This window comes from Podarcis gaigeae, assembly GCF_964106915.1.
Source record: "Podarcis gaigeae genome assembly, chromosome: 6".
NCBI classification, from domain to species: domain Eukaryota; kingdom Metazoa; phylum Chordata; class Lepidosauria; order Squamata; family Lacertidae; genus Podarcis; species Podarcis gaigeae.
In genome coordinates, this window is record NC_139682.1 from 92730603 (window position 1) to 92755279 (window position 24677).

The window sequence follows — 24677 nt, forward strand, 5'->3', positions numbered from 1 at the left end:
AAGGTTTTTCAGCCTGGGGACTGCATTCTGAGGAACCACATGCCAGCAGTGGGAGGAGCAAAACATGTAAATGTTACTTTTGTAGAGTAGGCTAGTCTGTAAACACATTCATTATTATTATTATTTATTATTATTTATTGAATACACGGTCTCAGGGCGACTCACAGAAAAGATCAACACAAAACGAACTTATCTGTCTATCTATCTATCTATCTATCTATCTATCTATCTATCTATCTATAAAATAACAACCCAATAACACCCCCCCCAAAAAAAAGAGTCACATTTTAAAAAGGCATAGGATGTTAATGGATTCAACACACTCCTCGCTCTCCTTCATTCAGGCAAGGAAGATACATGATCAGAGTTCTAGAACACTGTTCAGCCAGGCAAAAATGATCAAGGAGGGTGCAAAACAGGACCAGTGAGGGGCATAGCTGGGTCCTGTGGGTGGACTTGTTGGAAACCTGGTGGACTGCATTTGACTGCATCTGTAAGCAAACCATTGTAACTATTAACAACAGATGGCCATGACCATGGTTTCTGTCTATACTGTCCATGCCTGATGTTGGGCAATGAGTTAGCTGTGAGGAATATAGCACGCCTTCCCTGAAGGAGGATGCTGGCGCTGTGACAACTAGAAAAAATTGCCACTTGCCTATGAGGGTTTCTGCGTACGACATGCCCCCTTGTTGCTGTATCTAAAAGCAATCACTTACCAGGCGGCCTCTGCTCTCCTATCAGACCGACCAAGACCCAACCTTGTTTGACACAACCTGCCACTGGTTCTTGCTTCATGTCAACCGCAGGTAAGTGGGGGGGGGGTGAGGAGAAGCAAGAGCAGAGCAGGACAGGAAATTCCCATATGGCTCTGTTGTGATGTGTATGTACAAACAAGATAATAATAATTTATAATAATAATTTATCTTGTAAGGGCTGAAGTGGTGGGGGGAGAGGGGAGGGAGAAGAATAGGAACAGATCCCCCCCTCATTGTTCCAGTTCTTCCTTATGTGGATATACCCAATTATTGACCTAACAACAATGTATGCACGGAAAGTGTTAAAATGAAAGTTACTTTGTTGTTGTTGCTGTTTAGTCATTTGTGTCCGACTCTTTGTGACCCCATGGACCAGAGCACGCCAGGCGCTCTTGTCTTCCACTGCCTCCCACAGTTTGGTCAAACACATGCTGGTAGCTTCAAGAACACTGTCCAACCACCTTGTCTTCTTCTGTCGTCCCCTTCTCCTTGTGCTCTCAATCTTTCCCAAGTTACTTTATTTTACTTTATTTTAATTATTTCTCTCCTGGTTTTTTGTGACAGCTCCAGTGTTCAATATGGGTGGGATTCATTTGCTCAAATGGATGGCATCACAAGCAAATGCCCTCAGGGTGTGAAAGTGCCAACAGTTCAAATCCTCCCAAGTTTTCAAATAAAGATCTTCACAAAAGCAACCAGCATACACACCTTTTGTGGGTAGACAATCTCTTCCCGCAGGAAAGTATTTTCGCCAGCATTCCTGTCAAAGAGACCCCAATCCATCTTCAAATCCCAGATGAGGGTGTAGCAGGAGCTGACAAAATAGAAGACGATCCACAGGTAGAAGAACACTTGGGAGTCGCTGTGTTTTCGAACTGCAAGAAAGAAGAACAGCGTCGCTGTATAAAAATGAGCAGACCATTCAGCTGGAATGAAGTTTAGTTATGAGCTTGGATACATCTGGGAGCAAGCTTAATAGCATTTTACACAAGGAGCACAAAATTATGGCATGAATTTGAGTAACACTGATATGAATTTTGACAGTATCCATTTCTATAAAAATATGAATAAACAGTGTTCTGAAAGACATGAACCCAAAACTTTAAGAAAATGCAGGTCATTGAAAGGCCACTTTCGTATTGCAAAAAACGGAACCCTAACGGTGTCTGCCCCACCTGCCCCAAGACTCAAGAGTATAATGGAGGCTTATTTTTTGGAAATAATTCAGTAATGAATAGAGTAAATGTTATCCATTGTTTTGTATGACTACTTTGTAATGGTTACTGCTGTGTAGTATACACATTTCTTTCCCATTTTAAATGGATTCAACTGGCACCCTGCAAATGACAGCAGTTTCATTTGAAATCTTATGAGATGATTTGTTCTGAATGTCCTAGCTTTTAAATGTATATTTTAGGTAAACAAATGGATAAAGAAGAAAAACGTGAATCCATGTTGTCTAGCACAATTAGGAGTCTAAGCTGCAATGTCCCAGTTCAAAACCCTGCTCAGCCAAGAGCAATGACTTTAGGCAAGCCATATTCTCAGCCAAAACTTCCTTCTGCAATACAGAGATAATACTGGACTACTTTGCAAGATTGATATTACTGGAATGCTGAGTCATTTTATTTAATTGGTAAATTTAGTAAGTTCTCCTGCACCATAAGGTTCGCAAGGTAGATGACACTTAATTAAAAACTAAATACAACTAGAAACAGAGATTTAAACAGTAAATTGGTAAAAGCATCAGGCTGTAACTAGACAATCAAAATCCAACACTAGGCATAAAAACACAAACACATATGCCGGATTGCCTTGACAAGGGAGAAAATGACACTGCTGTTGTTGGGTAAGGTTCTTTAGGGGAGCATTACAAATACAAGGCAGCACAATCAGCTACAGTGGTGCCCCGCAAGACGAATCCCTCGCAAGACGGAAAACCCGCAAGACGAAAGGGTTTTCCGTTTGCGAGTTGCTTCGCAAGACGATTTTCCCTATGGGCTTGCTTCGCAAGAAGAAAGCCCATAGGGAAATCTCCAGGGACCTCTTTTAAATGCTGGCGGTGGGGAGCAAAGCCTTCCCCCCCCTCCGGCCTTCAGAAGAGGTCCAGGAAGGCCGGCGGGGGCCGAAAGGCTTTGCTCCCCACCGCCAGCATTTTAAAAGCGGTCCGGGATAGCAGGGAAGCGCTTCCCGCTATCCTGGACGGCTTTTGAAGGCAGGCGGGGGGAGCAAAGACTTTTGCTCCCCCGCCGGCCTTCAGAAGAGGTCCAGGACCTCTTCTGAAGGCCGGCGGTGGGCGAAAGTCTTTGCTCCCCCCCCCCGCCGCCTGCCTTCAAAAGCCGTCCAGGATAGCGGAGAAACACGCTGCGTTTCTCCACTCTCCCGGGAAGGCAGGCAGGGGGGAGCAAAGACTTTCGCCCCCCGCCAGCCTTCAGAAGAGGTCCCGGGGTTTTTTAAAATGCTGGGGGTAGGAAGAAAAGCCCTTGTCCCCCCCCCCCCCAGCCTTCAGAAGAGGTCGGGGGACAGACTGTCCCCGGACCTGGTCTGAAGGCGGTTTCCATAGGAACGCATTGATTGATTTTCAATGCATTCCTATGGGAAACCGTGCTTCGCAAGAAGAAAAACTCGCAAGAAGAAAAAACTTGCGGAACGAATTAATTTCGTCTTGCGAGGCACCACTGTAATCGTAGTGTCCTAAGGATCATTTAGTCCAACCCCTTGCATTGCAGGAATCTTTTTGCCCAACCCATGACCCTGAGGTTAAGTCTCATGCACTGAGCTACCATCAGCTTTCTTCCTTTTTTCTTTTCTAAAACTTTTTTAAATTAAAGGTTTTCACACACAAAAACATGCAAAACAAACAAGGTGAGAAGACATGAAACACTGAATAGGGAATACATCATTAAGGTAAGCAGACCACACAGGTTCATATAATTTAATAAGGGGCATTCATGAGACCCCAGAGGGCAGATGGTGCTATCGCCACCTACCTGACTTCTGATGGTGGAGAGATCCATTGCTTAACATATGGTTCTGAATAACCTCAAAACTCTACGTAAGGACCTCTAACCCCTAAACTCCCTATATTTCAGCCCCAAGCTTAGTGATAGAGAGCACTGGATGCATCAAGGTCTCTCTTCTGGAACAACATGTAGACATCATGCTTAATGAGGGGTACTTCAGAGTGAAATACCGTGCAGGATCAATAACACTGGCTGCAGGATGGTTTGTTTGTTTATGGATGTGAAATGCATTTGGGAAAAACATAAATCTGAATTACTTTTATTATTATAATGACTAACAAGGCTGCCATTCACATTTTGCCCAGTAGATGGAAGCATATGCTTTGGCACATAGGAAAATGCAGCAGCAATGTTCAGTTCAGAAAATTTCTTAAAGTAACAAAAATGTATTAATTCCGCTGGGCAATTCTAGCGCAATGAAGGGCAGGCTATAAAGGGTAGTACTTGGAATCTGCCTTGCTGGGTTGATGGGTGGGGGGTCTTGAGCCATCCTGGGACCCTGAAGACAGATTGATTGTGACAGAAGCTTGCACTTTGTAGAGTCTACTTCAGACGTAGACCAATATTTTACAAGTATTAAGGAAAAAATATGTGCAAATGCCAAAGCTGGGCTAGCCTATCCCAGCTTTTCCATCACTTAACACATGGTTCTGAATAACCTCAAAACTCTACATAAAGAACTCTAACCTCTAACCTCTCTATATTTCAGGCCCAAGCTCAGTGCTCTAGAGTAAGCTCTAGAGTAAGATGCATCAAGGTCTCTCTTCTGGAAAGACTCTTGTTTTTAAAGACATGTAGGCAAACTCAGGTGACAGCAGCCACGAAATTAAAAGACGCCTGCTTCTTGGGAGAAAGGCGATGACAAACCTAGACAGCATCTTTAAAAGTAGAGACATCACCTTGCCAACAAAGGTCTGTATAGTTAAAGCTATGGCTTTCCCAGTAGTGATGTATGGAAGTGAAAGCTGGACCATAAAGAAGGCTGATCGCCAAAGAATTGATGCTTTTGAATTATGGTGCTGGAGGAGACTCTTGAGAGTCCCATGGACTGCAAGAAGATCAAACCCATCCATTCTTAAGGAAATCAGCCCTGAGTGCTCACTGGAAGGACAGATCCTGAAGCTGAGGCTCCAATACTTTGGCCACCTCATGAGAAGAGAAGACTCCCTGGAAAAGACCCTGATGTTGGGAAAGATGGAGGGCACAAGGAGAAGGGGACGACAGAGGATGAGATGGTTGGATAGTGTTCTAGAAGCTACCAGCATGAGTCTGACCAAACTGTGGGAGGAAGTGGAAGAAAGAAGTGCCTGGCGTGCTCTGGTTCATGGGGTCACGAAGAGTTGGACATGACTAAATGACTAAACAACAACAACAACAACAACAAGGCAAACTCAGTGTCTCAGCTTTGATGAACAGAGGCTAAACATCGATGAGTGAACAAAGACAGTGAAATCTTGCTGACATCTGAAGAGGTTCTGCACAAAAAGTGGTGTAGCGTTGGGTGCTGACGCCCGGGGTAGGCGGCAGGGGGAGCCTGCACCCTGGGCGGGGGGGCGCCAGCCGAGCCCTCGTTGCTGAAGAGACCCCACCTTCACCCTGACTGGAGCAAAGCAGGACCGTGCTGAGCTGCCTGCCTGTCCACAGGAATTTAAACTAGAAATTTGAAGACAGCCTGGAATTAAACCTGCTCTAATCAGATCTGCTACTGCCACAAGGTCCAAGCTACTACAATATAAAGCTTATAAAACAGACTAGTTCCTGACATGTAAAATGAAATTCAGGATTCAGGTTCCACAGAACTCTTCATCAAGTAGGTGGAAGAATTAGCCAGTTCTCCATTACACACTGAGATAATCTGTATTCACAGCCAAGCTTGTTCTGCATATAGTTGAAAATCACTTTACTAATCTGTCTAAAGGTTCTGCAAAGCAGCAAGAACACTTTAATTGTACTAACATTTGACTTGCCCAGAGGCTCTTCCACAATATTTAACCCCTGGGATGTCCATTTTTTCTCTGTCAAATAAATTTATTGCCCACCAATCTTACATTCATGATAGCAAATCATGCCTCCTAGCAACCTCTCAACACTAGCAAGGCCTTTGAAGAGAAGGCTTATTAATCCAGTTGCAAGCATGCACACAAAATCTCTAAAGATTAATTCTAGCCATGAATAAGGAGAGACAAATTCTGCCTAATTCAGTTCCTCTGTTCATCATCTTCACAGTCTTTAATTCAGTTCCTCACATTTCTGCATCAGTTTGCATTTTTTTAAAGGTCCTCGTAAAAATGTGTCAGCACTTTAGCAAACATTTCACCTAATACACACATTTTTGCAAGCAATTTCCTCCAACGTAAAACATTTGTCTTATTTGTGTGTGTGTATGCATATGCATACTTTCCCTTAATATACGTATTTTTGGACACCTTTACTGAGTTGGGGAATGAAAATTTTGGACAAGCAAAAGTATTGAAGGATCAGTGGCGGTCTTTTTAATCGGTTTTCTACCTCTAGGTTCTGTGTGAATCGCAGATCTCTCATTCACTCATTCCATTTTCTGCCGTGCTCACACACTGTTCCACATTTCTGGCACCACTTAGGAACGTAAGATCCCATCTACTCCAACATCCTGTTCTCAGTGTGGCCAACCATATGCTTATAGGAAGCCCCAAAGCACAACAGCAGTCTCCTCATGTGTTCCCCCGTATCACCTCCAATACCTGAGGTAGCACATAGTTATCATAAGCAGTAGTGATTGATAACCTTGTCCTCCATGATTTTGTCAAATCCTGTTTTAGAGCAACCCAAGCCGCAGACCATCATTCCATCCTGTAGTAGCAATTCCCATATTTTGCCTGGTGAATGTTTGCCATTTTACCATGCAGCTGCAGCTATCGAGCTACAAGAGGATTCCTCGTACCCTATACAAAAAACTCCAGGTTTTTTGTTTTTGTTTAAGTATTTCAAACACCGATCAGTCTCGCACTGCAATTACCGTCAGTAATTTTTCTGTCGGTAAGATGAGGTTTTTTTACTCTAATGTTCAAAAACCTGCCTCATCTTATACATGGACAGTGAATGGGGTGGACGGGTGATTGGATGCAGACACGAGCAAGAGATTGTCAGCGACGATTGTTGGCTGCTAGAAGGGCTGCTTTGGATTGGCTGCTGCTGCTCTAATTGGGTTGGTGATTGGTTTGTGCAGCAAACACTGTTGTGGATTGGCTGTCGTGATTGGCGGCTACTGTTCTGGGATTTTTTGTGATTGCGATTGTTGGCAGACAGCTTTTCTCAGTTGGGTAAGAGATTTTTTTGCTGGGAAAGGCTCTATGTTGGCAACTGGCTATCACTGTGGCAAGTTTTGAGCGATTTTTAGCAATCCCCTCCCCCAATTCTGGTCAATCCTCCGCAAAAGAAGCTCAACAACTCTGAGCCATCTCCTCCCCCCTTAAATTTGAGTCCCCCCCCAATAGGGGGGGTTTATACATGGGGACATCTAATAGACGGAAAAGTATGGTATTCTCTGTGCTCTCACGCTGTATTACTGAGATCTTCTGTCAGAGCATCACCTAAAGGTAAAGGTACCCCTGACCATTAGGTCTAGTCGCAGGCGACTCTGGGGTTGTGTACTCATCTCGCTCTATAGGCCGAAGGAGCCAGCGTTTGTCTGCAAACAGCTTCTGGGTCATGTGGCCAGCATGACTAAGCCTCTTCTGGTGAACCAGAGCAGCGCACGGAAACACCATTTACCTTCCCGTCAGAGCGGTACCTATTTATCTACTTGCACTTTGAGGTGCTTTTGAACTGCTTGGTTGGCAGGAGCAGGGACAGAACAATGGGAGCTCACCCCGTCGCGGGGATTCGAACTGCCGACCTTCTGATCGGCAAGCTCTAGGCTCTGTGGTTTAGGCCACAGTGCCACCCGTGTCCCTAGAGCATCACCTAGAACTAGAAAATAATAATAAAAAATTCTGCCAGGAGCAATAGGTTGGTCTATGGCCAAGTCAAACAGAGCAAACCACTAAAATTGGTAGACTTAATTTAGTCAGCAGTAACTTAAACCCACAGATTTCAGTGGGTCTTACTTAGGGAGTGGTAAGTCAGTCATACCAACCATAGTATAAACATAAAAAAACAAAAAGAGAGAGAGGGAAGTAAAAATAGGTTTGTTCTAAAGGCAGCATCAAAGTAAGATCAAATCATTTTCAGAAATTGATACTAAAAAGGGCAGGTCCCTGTGAGGAAGGCATGGCAGAGAACTCTATTAACATCTTGCGCTGCATTAGCAGCCAAGCTAATTCAAAGAAGCAAGCTTTTCTGCCTCCGCACCCCCAGGCCATAATTCTCTTCCACAGCAGCTGAACTGGTCTGTACCCTCTGGTAGTTGAATTATTGATGTGGGCAAATTATAATTTATGTTAAGATTTCACTACAAATAAAGGAACCAAGAAGCTCGCAAAACACACACACAATGAAAAGCACATAGCTTTCTTCGCCTCTTGGTCTCACCTCTTGAATTGTTTGCCCACAACGCTATCACCACCCCTGCTCCCAAACCTCCTTTCCTGGGGTTCTGCCTGCCACCTTTCTCCCCTATTGTTTCTCCTTATTAGTATTCAGGTGATGTAGCGGAAAGATGTTGCTCTAGGCAGGCAATTATATCTCAATCTCCACTAGCGAGTCCTACCAGTCCTCTTCAGTGCTGTCTGGAAGGCTGGAAAATCAGGGCATTGGTATTCCAACCAGAGCCACCACGTGCCTGCTTCATTTGCAAAAAGGATACATGCTGTATGTGCTTATGATGATGTCTGTGTGTATTGATGTCTGTGTGTATTTGGAAACAACAAACCCTTAAAAAGAAGCAGCAGGTGATAACGAGTTAGGAAAAGCTGTTGTGCTTTAGACCCGTCACTCATTAGCAGTTCAGAATATTAGAAGATGGAATTTTAAAAAACCTTTGTTGCCTATTTCAAATAAGTAGTTGCTTTGTTTTATTTTTCAAAACAATAGACAATTCATCATAATCCACCCTTGTCATCGTTTCAATTTTATTAAGCTAATTCCAGTTAAGATCTGGCTGTTTAGTTAAACCACTCTACAAAACATGTATACGCATGTTTTAAAGGACTTATTGCATAAATAATGGCCACAATAAGCATATGTACCAATTTGTTTCCTGGTATGGGTTTTTTTTTGGCGTGTTCATTCTAATGACTTCATTTATTCTTTATTCCATTTATTGTAGAATGACAATATATTATTTTGTGTTAAGTACTTGGTTTTTCCTGGCATCTGTACAACACAGGAAGGCGACTGGGCTCATTTGGCGCAGAATCTCAAGTTCTCTGTTTTAAAAATAACTACATCTCAAAACTGTAAAAAGCGTTGAGGTCTGCCTCAACACATCTTTTCCCATAAGACAATTCTTATGCAGAGAAAAAATGTCTCCAACATGCACTTGGAAGCTGACATGCTCAGCAGCCTCTAATTTCTGCCATACTTTAAGAAGTGACTGTACATGTTTGTTTGTTTTCTGATAGTATTTCTGTGTCAATCAAAGTCACAGACAGGCAATGCGCAAGCACTGGTCTGCAAAGCCTGCAGGTTTATATCAGTGATATATTACCACGCATACTTCATGCTGAACTAATCTTTCGTAATAAACACCTGCCATGTCCTTGGTGCACTTATAGCCTTACTGTGTCTCACTCACTCATTTTTCTGCCATCACATAAACAAGTCACACATTTGACTAATGTGCTCAGAATATTGCGTTGAAATGAAAAATAATAATACAAATTTGCATCCTTTTCTAATGTGGATTGATAAGTTCTTCAAGTAACTGCCAGGCAATATGGAAGGCAGAAAGCAGAATAGCTTCCTTCTGATACATTCTTTCTTTAATGCATTGTGAAAACGGCCGCTCTATAAAACAGAAACATTTCCACTGTACAAACTGTTAACATTATATTTGCTTTGAATGAATTTACTTTATTTACTCTCTCGATTTATCTTAGAGAAGGCAAACAATATATTCTGTTCAATGCAGCTTGAGGGGAAAGGGGCAGAAAATCAATGCCCTGTGTTATTGAAAAACTGGCACAGAGCACAATAGCATGTGATAAGTATTCTGGGAGGGTCAGTCGCTGCAGGTAGCTGCGGTTTCTGCTGATTGTTAAAGCCATGATAATAGGACCAGGAAATCTGAGGGGTTATCAGAAAGCTGCCTTAATCTTCAGATAAGTACTACAGTAAGATACAGGCCTTCTGACTGAACATGAATCATATTGTTCTACCTACTAAGTCAGAAGGGTTTCATTCATCCCAAGCTACATTCATTTCAGCTTTAGCCTAGGCTATCAATTGCTCAGATGAGAAGCTAAACAGAGTATAGTTAAAGAACCACGAAGCCCTACGCTGAACTCTAAACTATGGCTCCCTGTCTTGCATTCACTTTCACCTTACCTTGTATGGAGACAGAAGCAGTTCTGCCAGCACCCTTATCGCATCCTGCTAATTTTAGGCAGTAATGTGGAACGCAAAGCACCAGCCCTACCACTAGGCAAGAGTGAAGAAACAGATAAGGTAAAGGTAAAGGTACCCCTGCCCGTACGGGCCAGTCGTGTCCGACTCTAGGGTTGTGCGCCCACCTCACTTAAGAGGCCGGGGCCCGCGCTGTCCGGAGACACTTCCGGGTCACGTGGCCAGCGTCACGAAGCTGCTCTGGCGAGCCAGCACCAACGCAGTGCACGGAAACGCCATTTACCTTCCCGCTAGAAAGCGGTACCTATTTATCTACTTGCACTTTGACGTGCTTTCGAACTGCTAGGTGGGCAGGAGCTGGGACCGAAAGACGGGAGCTCACCCCGCCGCGGGGATTCGAACCGCCGACCATGCGATCAGCAAGCCCTAGGCACTGAGGTTTTACCCACAGCGCCACCCGCGTCCCATAGAAGAAACAGATACTAAGGGGCAAAGAGCAATGGGGAGGTGCTACAGAGCTACGTGTACCAAGCACCCTGCCCTTGGCTAACCTGTCAAGTGCTGAAGAAAGATCCGATTGCTAGTCCGACTGACTTCTGTGCACAGAACATGGAAAAGCACCACCTCTTCCTTTTGTCTCAGGCAGCAAAAGATCTTGGGCTCACTCCTGAGAAGGAAGGATCATTTAATACTTGTTATACAGTGGATACTGTATAACGCGGGTGGCGCTGTGGGTTAAACCACAGAGCCTAGGACTGCCGATCAGAAGGTCGGCGGTTCGAATCCCCGCGACGGGGTGAACTTCCATTGCTCGGTCCCAGTTCCTGCCAACCTAGCAGTTCGAAAGCATGTCAAAGTGCAAGTAGATAAATAGGTACCGCTCCGGCGGGAAGGTAAATGGCGTTTTCGTGCGCTGCTCTGGTTTGCCAGAAGCGGCTTAGTCATGCTGACCAATGACCTGGAAGCTGTACGCCGGCTCCCTCGGCCAATAAAGCAAGATGAGCACCGTAACCCCAGAGTCGGTCACAACTGGACCTAATGGTCAGGGGTCCCTTTACGTTTACCTATACAGTGGTACCTCGGTTTAAGAACTTAATCCGTTCTGGAAGTCCATTCTTAAACTGAAACCGTTCTTAAACCGAGACACGCTTTCCCTAATGAGACCTCCCTCCGCCGGTGCCCTTACACCGTTTGGATTCCATTCTCAGACCAAGGTAAAGTTCTCAAACCAAGACACTATTTCTGGTTTTGCGGAGTTTGTAAACCAAATCGTTCTTAAACCGGACTGTTCTTAAACCGAGGTATCACTGTACTTGCAGCTTGCCCTGCCTTGCAAGGAAGCTTACATATGGTTTACCTGGTTAGAGCAAGACCTGCTTAGCTTCAGGAATAGAAGAGTACCTTGAGGCCATTTTCCATTGCCTGCTAGAAACATTCTACTTTAGACAAGCCTACCCAGGATGTTTAGAAAACGGATGCAAGTTTTAATCTGTTTTTAGTCTATTGTTATTTTAACTTTTTGAAAGTTTTAAATTATTGTTGTTTTGATAATTTTATTAACTGTCTTTGTAACCAGCTTTGAGGGCTTTTTACTTTTTTTACAATCAATATAATTTTTAATAAAATATCATGGTCTCTGGTTCAGATGCAATATGAAGCTATTTTTTTCTCATTTGCCTGGAAAAGTGGGAGCAATGAAGATAGCATGTTTCATCACCACGCTGAATCCTTAAAAACTACAATAAGCCAAATAGTCAGGCTCATCTTTACATGCTAATGTGGCCTTTGAGAAAGTCTTCTAACCCACAACTCCCAAAGAATAAGAGGGGGAAGGCTTGGCAGCCATGGACCTATGTCTTCAGTCAGAACTACCACTTCCTCAAAGAGGTTTGAGCAACAGCCCATCTCATCTTCCCCGAAAGCACTAAACCTTGCAGGAGCAGCAATGATGGAGGAAACATGCACCCTAACCTGGCTTGCAAGACTCTTGGAGCCTCGGCATGCTTATTAAATATTTTCCTAAGCTTCCTGAGTCAGCAGGAAAATCTGTTGATCTTTGTGTGCATAATATTTCATGGTGAAGGGCCTTTGGGCCCTTCATTCTCTTGGTGTGCTTGCTCACTCTTTAAATGGTTCTCTGTCTGTGTGCCACTTCCTCACTCCATGGGTGTGTTCTCCTGAGAGTTTATTATTATTATAGTATTCGCTCATGCTCTGCCATTTTCCTCTTCCCATCCCCGGCTTCTGCCTAATCCAGACATAGGCAAACTCAGCCCTCCAGATGTTTTTGGCCTACAACTCCCATGATCCCTAGCTAACAGGGCCAGGGGTCAGGGATGATGGGAATTGTAGTCCCAATGCCTGACCTAACCCTTTCCTTCCTGTTCAGCAGCTCTAGGCTGTTTTGAAGCAGCATCCACTCAGCCTCTTGTGAAATTCTGAATGATTGAGGCTTCAGTAGCTGTCCCACTCCTCTGTCCCCCACATCCATGCAAACTGCACATGTGTATCCGACCTCCTAGCAGAGTGTACTTCAGAATTAATGAACAGAAATGGATTTTCCTAAGTTAGCCTTTTTTACAAGGACAAATTCTCAATAATTATAAGCTGCTGCTGCTCTCCCCCCCCCCAATATGATGATGAACAGGCACTCTGCTAGGAATGTAACAGTTACATAGGTATCACATATTTAAGCTAATTTACTAAAAGTCCTGTAGAAAATAAAATGAAACATTTAATTTAAGCCATTATTTTAAGACGGGATTTGTGTCTGCACATCCAGCAGTTCTAAGCTCTTTGAAAATAATTTACTACGTTCAGTAAGTGGCTTTAAGGTTTTTTCCCTTCCCCAGTGTGTTTGATAAGGATTAGGCCTTTCCCCTCCTGAATTCCTAAGAACTGGAAACTCAGCAGGTTGGTCTTTCTGTTCGCACCTTGTTCACATGTACTGTCAAGTCATCCCAGGGTCCATTGGCAGACCCTATTAAGCAACATAAACAGCATTTATCAGACTTTGCTGGCTTTGCAGCTATTAAAATTCAGCTGTCCTGAGTTATAAGGCCCCTGAAAATAATTTCATTGCAAGGAGACAGAAATTACGCTCCATCAGGCATCTGTCATAATTAAGTACTCAATTTAGTAAGCTTTCGGTATTCAAAAAGGATTCACACAGCCATGTTATCATGTGATTATTTTCAATTAACTGGCTACCTGGATTTCTTCCATTTTGGTTGCCTTTCTATCACACACAGACAGGGCCTTTAAATGGAGGAACATGACCTCCACAAAGTTTAACCATCATGTGAATAGGTTGTAAGATATATCAAAACCATTACTTCTTCTGTGCTATCACTCAACCATCAGAATTTGGTGGAGCATGTCAATCGAACCTTTAGTTTGGTGGGGCTTATTTTGGTCCAAAAAGAGTCATCTATCACCCATGACTTGATTGTGGATGAGGGGGCTGGCTTGGCAAGCATTTTTTGACTCAGCTCTACTCACCTGGGTACTCAAGCAAGCACCAATCCACAGCAGTAGCCATTTAGCTGAGCTCTTCCAAGCAGTGAGAAAACTAGTAACTTCAAGTCAGAAGGAGGGTTTATTTTGAACCATCAGTAGTAGCCTGCCATGACAAGCCTGCAAGGTACTTCAATCACCCAAATTTGAAGGAATTTGAAGCTATTGTTAGGATTCATCTGGACATATTCCGAACAATGTCTGTTCGTGTTTCAACTGTAGCCTAATCATATGGACAAGCTCTTGAAGGGGCCCAGCTGATCACCAAACTTCTTGTCCCTTGCCCACCAGGCTCACAGAAGGAAGCCAGAGAAGGTTAACTGGAGGGGTTCATGCCCCAATGTCCCCCCTTCCTGTTAAAGAGGCAGTGGTTCGCCTTCTCCTTAAGAAGGCCTCCCTGGACCAGGAATTGTTGAAGAACTATTATGCAACTGTTAATATTTCCGCCTTAGGCAAGGTGTTCAAGAGAGTGGTCGCAGTTCAACTACAGGCATGCTCAGAATAAGTGAATTATCTGGAACTTTTCCATGTGGGCTCAGGCCCAGATATAGCACTGAAACTGCCTTGGTTGACATGGCTGATGAACTTTGCGTTGGAAGAGGGACAGTGGGGAGTGCTATTCTGTTGACCTTTCAGCGACTTTTTATACTATGGACCTGGATTGGCTCTGTGGGCTGAGAGTTGGAGGTACTGCAGTAGTTTTCCTACTGCCTTCCAGGTGACTTCTAGTGTGCAATGGGAAACTATTACTTTGCACCAGGAAAGTTAACTTGTGGTGTCCCATGAGGCCAATACTGTCCTCCATGCCGTTCCAATGTCTATATGAAACCATCAGGGGATGTGATCAGGGATTTTGGAGTGATGTATCGCTAAGCTGACGACACACAGCTCTATCTCTCCATACCATCTGAACCAAGAGAGGCTGTGCAGGTGCTAGACTGCTTCTTCAAGGTTGCAGTGGGCTGGGTGTGGGCTAGTAAAGTGAAATTGAATCCAAACAAGATGGAAGTTACCTGTCACAAGTTTTCAGGTCTGGGAAGTGAGTACATAACCAATTCCAGATGGGATGCCATTTCCTTGGAGAGATCAGGTCCATGGCATGGGGGAGCTTCTTGATTCAGCAGTTGCTTGAGGCACACATGTCTTCATTGGTTAGGAGTGCCTATTTCTGGCTCCCCATAGTTCACCAACTATGGCTGTTACTGGATAGACGGCTTGGCTTCAGTGACCCACACCTAGTACAATTGTGCTGTGCTCTATATGGGGCTCCCCTTGAAGACTGTTTGGAAGCTTCAAGTGGTACAGAATGCAGTAGCCAGGGTGCTGATGGGCACTAATGGCTGGGCACACTGGCTGGAGGTATTATGCATGTATTTAATGGCCCATAATACTTCCAGGGCAGGACCCAAGGCAGCCCACAGCAAAAATTAAAACAGATACAACTAAAAACACACAATAAATATTTTAAAAACTTTAAAAGCTTTTTATCTTTTAACTTTTTATATTTTGAAGTGTGGCTGTGAGGTCTTTTTTTTAATAAACTATCAAGTGGTATATAAATTTTACAAAATAAACAACATCTACTAATCTTCTTGAATGCGATTGTATTGTGCAAATCTTTCATAAGTTGCTCTGAGAGCCTCCTGAGGCTGTGAAGCAGAATATAAACATTCTGAATAAATATCAGACAGATCTCACAGAAAATTTTTTGGGGTCCCTTTAAAAAATTATTGGCTTCTAAGTAACTGGTTTGGATTCACTGTTGCTTTGTGTGCACTATGGGAGTGACACAGAAGAAATCGAATACTCCTCTGGCCCTGTTTATTATTGAGTAAATAACATGTGGGCAAATTATTTTTTCATTCAGGAACCCTGACAAGCTCCTGAGAGTCCCAGGTTCCTTCAGAACAGTTTGAAAGCCACTGCTTTCAAGGGTGCTAGTTTCCAAAGCACTGTTTAATTCTTCCAGTTAAGTTTGTATAATGATTCATAATTATTATAATAGATAAGGTGTTAAGAAAAGGCCACACAATTTAAGAGATGAAAAAAGTAATTCACTTATAGATGTTGTAATAGCTAACTTAATCAAGCTGTTTGGTTAAGAGATTCTCCCCATCTTAATTACTGTTGGTTGCTGGAACCCATTTAATGAAAAAAATAGATGGTTATGAAACAGCCTGAAATAGATCTGGGATGATTTAGTATATTTTCAAGTTGCTGACATCTCACTTCTATTGTTTAGATCTTTTAAACAACGTATCCAAGTCAAGGCAGTGGCTCAAATTTTCAATTTGACTGGTTTTGGAATAAGCAGCTCATCTGTGCTTTAAAATAATTCAGAATTATTTGGCAACAGATTATGGGGGGGAAGCACCCACAAAACAATGAAAGCCCCATTTTCTCGTCCACACACATGCGGGACAGTGGCTTGTATTCAAAGTAAGGTGGCCCCTCAATGCAAAGGCTTTCTGCTTCTACAGTGGGATTTCACCCTCCCCTCTTCCCCCTGGCCCTAAATCTGTTCTAGGTGGTCCTTCAACCCTCTGGAGCAGATGTGGGAAGGGTGCAGGGGTGTGGGGAGGGGGGGAGAGAGGGGAAGTCCCACTGTGCAAATGGAAGTTCTTGTGCAGACCAGACAAGGCAGTTGATTATCACCCAGTCAGTCGAACTTTTCCCCGCAGCCATATAGAGTAGACTTTGCTTCAAAAAATGTAAAAGGGAGCTATCCAGAATGGATACATTCCTTATTATTTATTTTAGAAGATAATCAACATATGCAGAAGGAAGTACAAAGCCAGTATAAAGTAGAAGCGATAGTAGAAATTTGTCCTCTTATATTAAATGTAGTAATTATCTGCAGATGGCAATTTAACAACACAAGTTACTAAGTCAGAAACTAGTACAGTCGTACCTTGTTTCTCGAACAGAATGATTTCTGGGAGTCTGTTCAACTCTCAGAACCATTCGAAAACCGAGGCGTGGCTTCCAATTGGGAGCATCCTGAAGCCAATCAGAAGCTGCGCTGAATGTTCGGCTTCCGAAAATCGCTCAAAAACCAGAACACTCACTTCTGGGTTTCAATTGTTCAGGAGCCCATTTGTTCGGGAGCCAAGGAGTTTGAAATCCAAGGTACTTGAGATACATAGACTTGGCGCAGTGGGAGGTAAAATGAATGATTTGTGTGGTTTCAGTTTGATCAAATAAATGGTTTAGGGTTTGAAGCTGGATGGGAAATTTACAAGATAAATTTCTGTCTGACTTTAGGATTTCTAGCACTGCATATGTGCTTGCCTCTCTGCTTTCCTCCTCTTAGAAAGCTTCTGAGAAACTATTGAAAAAATCACAATAATTGAGGCTCCTGTGTAACGTTCCGCAGCTCAGGATATTGGGGAATACAAACAAAACAACAACATCTAGTTGGATGCTATCCCTACAAGTAATGGTTTGAGAGGGATTCATATCCATTGACATGTATTAGTTACAAGGCTGAATGAGAAGGGAGCACACTACAACCTTGGCTGTCGATTTTGAAGAGTAAATGTTTTACCAGAAGCAACAAGTTTCAAAAAAAGAACTGCTAATATCCTACACAATGAATTATCTCCCCTTGCGCTCATATGGGTAAAACTTTCCAGTATCCCAGGCTAAACGCATGATATGCAGCAAGTCCTACTAATTTCAGTCACAATTACACGCATAAATGTGCTTGGATGGCTGCCATAGATAATGCAGCTTAAGTGCTTGATGTGGCTGTTCAAAACTCTGTCCCAAAGGAGTCTAGCTAATCTATATAAATATGCGCGTGAGAATCAGACTCTGGGAAACAGCCAGAAATTTCCTTGACTGCAACAATCAATGAAGGAAAACAATTCCACCAGAACAGCTGTAAGATGTTCAGTGGCTCCTACACAAAGAGATGATGGCAGCCAACAGCAACCTGACCTTCCATAAAGAGGATTATTGGTTTCTAGGCTGGTGGCTGGGAGCCCCCCTCCCCCTTCTCCCTGAAGCTAGCAACTGCATACAAGAGCGTAATGGGGTGGGAGGCCTTTGAAAAAATAATGAACATACTTCTGTCACCATGGCAACCATTACAGGCCTGTTCTTCTGCACAATTCAAGCAGTAAGCAACAAGGTCCCCTCCCCGGGTTTTCACACTAACGCCCCTTTAGAAGCACATCCATTCTTAATGGCAAAGGGGTGACTTCCCAATTTCACATCACCTTCCATTTCTCCCTATTATACCACACTGATGACCTGGGGTGCTTCCCTCTATCGGTACTACCGTGGTATTTCACTACCAGCTCTGAACTAGGCTATTGTTCTTGTTGTTTAGTCGTTTAGTCGTGTCCGACTCTTCGTGACCCCCTGGACCAGAGCACGCCAGGCACTCCTGTCTTCCACTGCCTCCCGCAGTTTGGTCAAACTCATGCTGGTAGCTTCGAGAACACTATCCAACCATCTCATCCTCTGTCGTCCCCTTCTCCTTGTGCCCTCCATCTTTCCCAACATCAGGGTCTTTTCCAAGGAGTCTTTTCTTCTCATGAGCTGGCCAGAGTATCGGAGTCTCAGCTTCAGGATCTGTCCTTCCAGTGAGCACTCAGGGCTGATTTCCTTAAGAATGGATAGGTTTGATCTTCTTGCAGTCCATGGGACTCTCAAGAGTCTCCTCCAGCACCAGAATTCAAAAGCATAAATTCTTCAACTAGGCTATTAGTTTCTGGCTAATCAGGCTAAAGAAACACAGAGATGAACGCAGCTCAAAAGGCACACGTTATAATGGAGCTTTCAGTTACAATAAAATAAGCTAAAGATGCTCTATTATTGGAATGATTCCTCTTAATCAGAGGAATCTCCCAACTTATGAGACTACCTGAGGGAAATGTGTTTTGTTTTTGAGTCCTGGTATGTTTTGACCCGCTGAAGACAAATCTATCTATGCTTAAGGAATCCAACTTTGAAGCCTAAAGCCGTGAGTGGCAGTCAATATGACCAAAAACATCTCCTTATCAGCATTAACTAGCTGTTAAAGCAGCAGCTTAACCAATTTTGATGAAATTTATTTCAGGCAAATATTAGACCTAACATTTATCCCGAAGCTTTTGAGAGGTCTAAGTTGGAAAACTATGAAACGGCAGCCAACTGAGTATTTTTTCAGGCAGCAATGCAAAATCTGTACGAAAATACATTGCGAAACCGTGTCAGTCACAGAATATTAAATGCCACAAAGTTTGTTGTATAAACCGGTCTTCTGTGACACTGCAGTGCTAAGAAAATAGAAATTTAAACATCCAAAATGATAAGAAAGAGCAGCAACCCAACTCCCTCAGTTGCTATGAGCTGTTTGTCACTTATGTGGAGAGAGAGAGAGTTGGGAGCGAGGGGCTACTTTTGTGGCATGCAAGTAAGGAAGAGGGAGAAGCCATTCTGCACTTCAAATCTGTCCTGCTTCTAGTCAGTTTAGCTTGGGCATTTGTCTCTGCAGGAAAATCTCCTGTTTCGACTTCTTGACCACTCTTGTTGTGGTCGTTTTGTTAGTTTTTTTGCCTCTATCTACTTGTTTGTCTTGTCGTTCCCGCCCCCTTTCTTTCCTCTGTTGAAATAAATAATTATCTGGGTGCACACCCTAAAGAAATGTGCTGTGCACATGTATGAGTGGAAAGGACTGGGTTTTTTTTTTATTCTTAACTCTATAACCCAGGTTCTAGTGCTAAAGCCAAAACTCCCCCTTCCCCATACTAACCCTCCAGAAGACAGCACTGGTGCTGCAAAGAGGAGATGGGGACTGTCAGAGGGCAGAAATAAAAGTGTGTGTGGCTGTGCTTGGTGTGTGTGTGTTTTATGTGTGTGGTTGGAGCCACCCCCCTGCTTTAGGTGGCACAATTTGTTGTGCTGAACCTGAAGAGGAGGAGATTTAGAAGCTTACGGTAAAGGTAAAGATACCCCTGCCCGTACGGGCCAGTCGTGTCCGACTCTAGGGTTGTGTGCCCATCTCACTTAAGAGGCCGAGGGCCAGCACTGTCCGAAGACACTTCCGGGTCACGTGGCCAGCGTGATGAAGCTGTTCTGGCGAGCCAGCACCAACGCAGCGCACGGAAACGCCGTTTACCTTCCCGCTATAAAGCGGTACCTATTTATCTACTTGCACTTAGGGGTGCTTTCAAACTGCTAGGTGGGCAGGAGCTGGGACCGAAAGACGGGAGCTCACCCCGCCGCGGGGATTTGAACCGCCGACCATACGATCGGCAAGTCCTGAGGTTTTACCCACAGCGCCACCCACGTCCCTTTAGAAGCTTACCGGTGGGGTATTTTAAAAAGCTGATATTCTGCAGCTCAAATTCTGCTTATGTTGTACCTACAAGCATGCAGATTACTCAAAGCATGCACTTTTGCCTACATGTGTGGCTAAATCAGCATGTGTTTTAAAGGCAGTCTGAAATCTCTTGACTCATATGGGAGTTGAGGGGGAAAGAACAAAGACAAGCACTGTGACTGCCTAAAGCACAAGGAAGAAAAAGCCTTATTCTTCTGCAAGAACAGCAAAAGCAAATCACTGTGGTTTCCACGGAGATGTGGAAACATGTTGGTTCAGATACCTCAATCTGCAGATTAATGGCTTGGAAGCAATTGCCCATCATTCTGAGTAAAAATTACACCTGGAAGTCAAAAGGCACTGGGAACATTTCTCAACACTCATACGATTATGGTCACTTTTCAGTTTTATCCAGCACTGTCAACGCCCATCCTAAAAAGGTGGTTAATTACAAAACATAGTCTTGAACCATTGTTAATTTTTTTCAATATCTAGCAGCTAGACCATTTTTGTTCACAGCAAAAACATATGAGGGGAGGGATCTTTTCCTACCTTGATAGGAAATGTTTTGCAACCATCATTTTTTACCCTCACAAATTTTCCTATAGGAAATGGCAATGGTGGTTTGCAAGTTTCCCTGAGATGCTTAAGATAGTCAGACTGTATAAATATAAATTCCATATAGGCTGCAATCCTAACCCTACTTTCCTGAGTGTGAATTCCATTGAATTCAACAGAATTACTTCTGGTATGATCTTAATTGTTAATGAGAAACAAATAATTCTTTTCTGGGGCCAACTTGCAGGTTTAATAGATTTAGAATTCATTTTATGATTCCTATTTTAAAGACATTTAACTGCATTTACTCATGTTCACCTGCTGCTAGCCTCATCTCTTCCCTCCCTTAGTTTCTCCATTGTTAAAACTTCTTGGGATTATGGACTTATTAAGCATCTGTAAAGTAACCACGGTCTTGTATAAATAGTAATTTGGGAAGAGAGAAATTCTAGTACTATGACTATACAGAAATAAATACAACTGTTTTAAACGGTGGGCATGAAGAACTAACTTGATTTTATTGAGCCATGCTCAAGTTTAAACACAGTCCATAGTGAAATGGGTGAGGGGATTGAAAGGCAAGTGAACTATTTCCCCAGAAGCTATGATTGAGTCTTAACCTGTACCCCCTGAATTATTCAATGGTTTCTCCTATGTGTCCCATAAATATACACTGCCAACCGTTCTGAGAAATAAGATGCTGGTATTTAAAGTAGAAGAATCAAACCAACCAGCAAAGGCTCTCAAACCAGTACCTTTATGAGTGCTGTAAAGGGCTGCAAATGTCACCATAAAGAAGGTTGTGGAGTATTTGCCAGCATTAACAAGGTGGGGGAAGGCCCGCTTGGTGTCACGGTATCGGCGCAGGCACTGGACGAATCTCAACCACGCAGGAATGCACTGGACAACTGCTCGCACTCCATAGGCATAGGTGTTGCAGATCTGACCAACTGCAAAAATAAAGACAAGCTTCTAAATGCAAGGCAAAATATGTCCTGTAGTTTCCTCTTGAAATTGTCTCATTTTAACAAAGGAAAGTAGCTTTGTGGTTCAAGCAATGGCCCAACATTATTAATCTAATGCTTCTCCAGTCCAGGGACATTAAATATCAATGCCTCATCACATGAAGTTATGGTATGGAAACTTAGCAAACAAATGAAGCAAACACACCACCACCAACAATTCGCCCACACCACCACCCTAAACTGGACCTTAAAACCTAGCTTATCAGAAGCACTTTCCTATAAACTTTAAGTTCCTAATTAGGTGCTATAAACAAACACTATTCACACACACCAAGTAAATGTGTATGGTTGTGTTGTTTTTTTTGACTGCATGCCAAATGCCTATATTTGTTATGGTTTTCCATTGAGCAAATAAGCCTAAATTTGCCTGCACATGGCCATTAATGAAGCTCCCTTCTCATTGACATACCTGGATCTGCCAGCAATGCATCATTGGCTGCCCACTGGAGCTCAAAGCTATAGAAACAAATCATGTATTCAAGGTCCATAAGTATCACAGCCAGACTATTAAGCTGGTCGGCCAGCCAGAAATCTGCAAAGCCCACCTTATGGAAGGGGGCAGTGAACACCCGAAACTGCAAAAGAAAAAGAAAAAGTGTCATACACATTTAGTCACCACAAAACATAGTTATAGAAAATGATAGCATGTTCTCTTCTATAGAAATGATCAAATTATCCAGCATTATAGGACAGATCTGTGGCAGTGCAACTATGTAAACCCTTTGTTTATTATATGTACCTGATTGATAGAATCATTTGGCCATCATACAGTTTTTGGATAAATGAAGCTGTACAGTGTTGGCACTTGGTAATAAAATTGGTAATAACATCACATATTTTTTGTAAGGTGAGTGATGTAAATAGTGAAATATTGTTGAGTATCCTGCCTACAAACATACCAAGTGTAGGAAATGTGTTCAGCATCAAGAAATGTTTGCTGTCTTCTTCACCCATGATGGCTGGAGGGAATTTGAACTAATAGTAAAAACAGATTTTTCTCAATCTCAGCCCATTTCCCCCTCAAGGTCTGAAATCAGCTATGCGCCTCTCGAGCTAGACCATTTCATGCTCCATTTACCTTAGATTACAGCTCTTACTGCCTGCTTAGTTGTAACAACAAAACGCTAAAAGGGCAACATCAAGATTATCTAGTCTTGATGCTCAGTTGTACACAACACAAACAAGCAGGAGATACAGAATAATGCTTGCATTGTTGAAGATTCAGACATGTTCCAATCAATACCTTGTTGATTTCCTAACAAAAGACTAACACATTTGGCAAATGTGTAACCAGTAAGATCATCCTCATTTAGATCCCCGCCACGTTCGAGCTAACTAGTAACAACAATAGCACAGAACTCAAGTCAGCAAGTGCAAATTATCATGAAAAACACCCATTTGTGTGCATGACACACTTATTGCAAAATAAGGCTGTGTACAACCAATTGTCCACAACTTCTTAAAACAGCAGATCTGTGTTCTACCACAGGATGTGTTTGATATCCAGATTTTGGCTTACATTAACTCAGAATTCCACATTATGACCAAACAGTGTAAAGGTAAAGATAAAGGGACCCCAATAGGTCCAGTCGTGGACGACTCTGGGGTTGCGGCACTCATCTCGCTTTATTGGCCAAGGGAGCCGGCGTACAGCTTCCGGGTCATGTGGCCTGCATGACTAAGCCGCTTCTGCCGAACCAGAGCAGTGCACGGAAACACTGTTTACCTTCCTGCCGGAGCGGTACCTATTTATCTACTTGCACTTTGACGTGCTTTTGAACTGCTAGGTTGGCAGGAGCAGGGACTGAGCAACGGGAGCTCACCCTGTGGCGGGGATTCGAACTGCCGACCTTCTGATCGGCAAGCCCTAGGCCTAGGCTCTGTGGTTTAACCCACAGCACCATCCCTGTCCCAAACAGTGTAGCTTGAGTTCATTTTAGCTAATGAGCAAGGATAGTGACATAAACTCAAGAGATCCCTGAATTCAAACCAAACAGGGAACTCCAGTTTAATACACACCCGGGTTTGGGTACTAAAGCTTAAGCACAGGAAGGGCAAGGGGAAGGTGTGCACCCACAGCTTCATAAGCAATCATTTATGTATCTACAGACAGTCATCTGAACATGGCTTAAGTATTAATTTGCACAGACAAAACCAGATTAGGCTGCTTTCTTTGCACAACTGCTTGGCAGTAAGAAATCACTGGAAAATTTACAAAGGAGCTTCTGAATGAGGCTCTCTGGGAAGCTATTGGGTATCTTTTGGTTCCGACACCTCTCGCAAATTCTCATGCCAAGAGCACCAGGAGCAAATGCCTTGTCCCATTCTACAGGAAACGAGATGACACAAGAGCACGAGTGGGCTAGGAACCGCTGTGCCCACAGCAGCTGCTAGAAACAACAGTTGCTAAAGATCCCCCAAACCTCTAGTACACATAGAACATAGTAGCATATACAAATAAGCTGAGAAATTAATTGCCACTGTTGTTACATGACCAAGGTTCAACCCTATGAAAACACGACAGAACGGTTCTGCAATTTCTTAACAGTCACTAGGATGTGTGACTATAGATAGGGCCATACAAGTGCAAACAGACACTTTAAATAATTTTAAAACTATCAAAATCGCCAGCATTTTCTACTGAAGAGTTTGTACAATATTCTTCATACAAGAACCTTTAACTTCAACCTGAAACTTTAATTAGCTCATACCTGGAATTACTACTTCAGTAATGACTGCAGAACTGTTATATCACAAAAGTTTTAATTTTCACTTGCAAAAGTGAATGTTATGGCATCAGCAGTGACCGCTATTCCAAGGGTATCGTGCCAACTTAACCTTTTGCTCATTTGCACATACATTTGCACACACAGTGAGACCCTCAATCATGTTTAATAAGCATTTTGTGCAAGTGCCCCATTGATAAGTAGGACAGGTGACTCTTGCCACACATGAACAACAGCACTGAGTCACTGCTGTTTTTACAGTGGAAAAGCAAGGT

At 43.2% G+C, this 24677-nt stretch overlaps 1 protein-coding gene across 1 annotated transcript in view; it reads right to left on the bottom strand.

Moving 5' to 3' along the window:
* XPR1 (xenotropic and polytropic retrovirus receptor 1) overlaps positions 1–24677 on the bottom strand; it is a 103685-nt gene that overhangs the window by 5617 nt on the left and 73391 nt on the right. Inside the window, exons 10-12 of the mRNA XM_083743859.1 lie at positions 22086–22251; positions 21407–21601; positions 1467–1633 (exon numbers count right to left, since the gene is read on the bottom strand). Coding sequence (XP_083599985.1) covers positions 1467–1633; positions 21407–21601; positions 22086–22251 — 528 coding nt within the window. The remainder of the gene's footprint in view (positions 1–1466; positions 1634–21406; positions 21602–22085; positions 22252–24677) is intronic.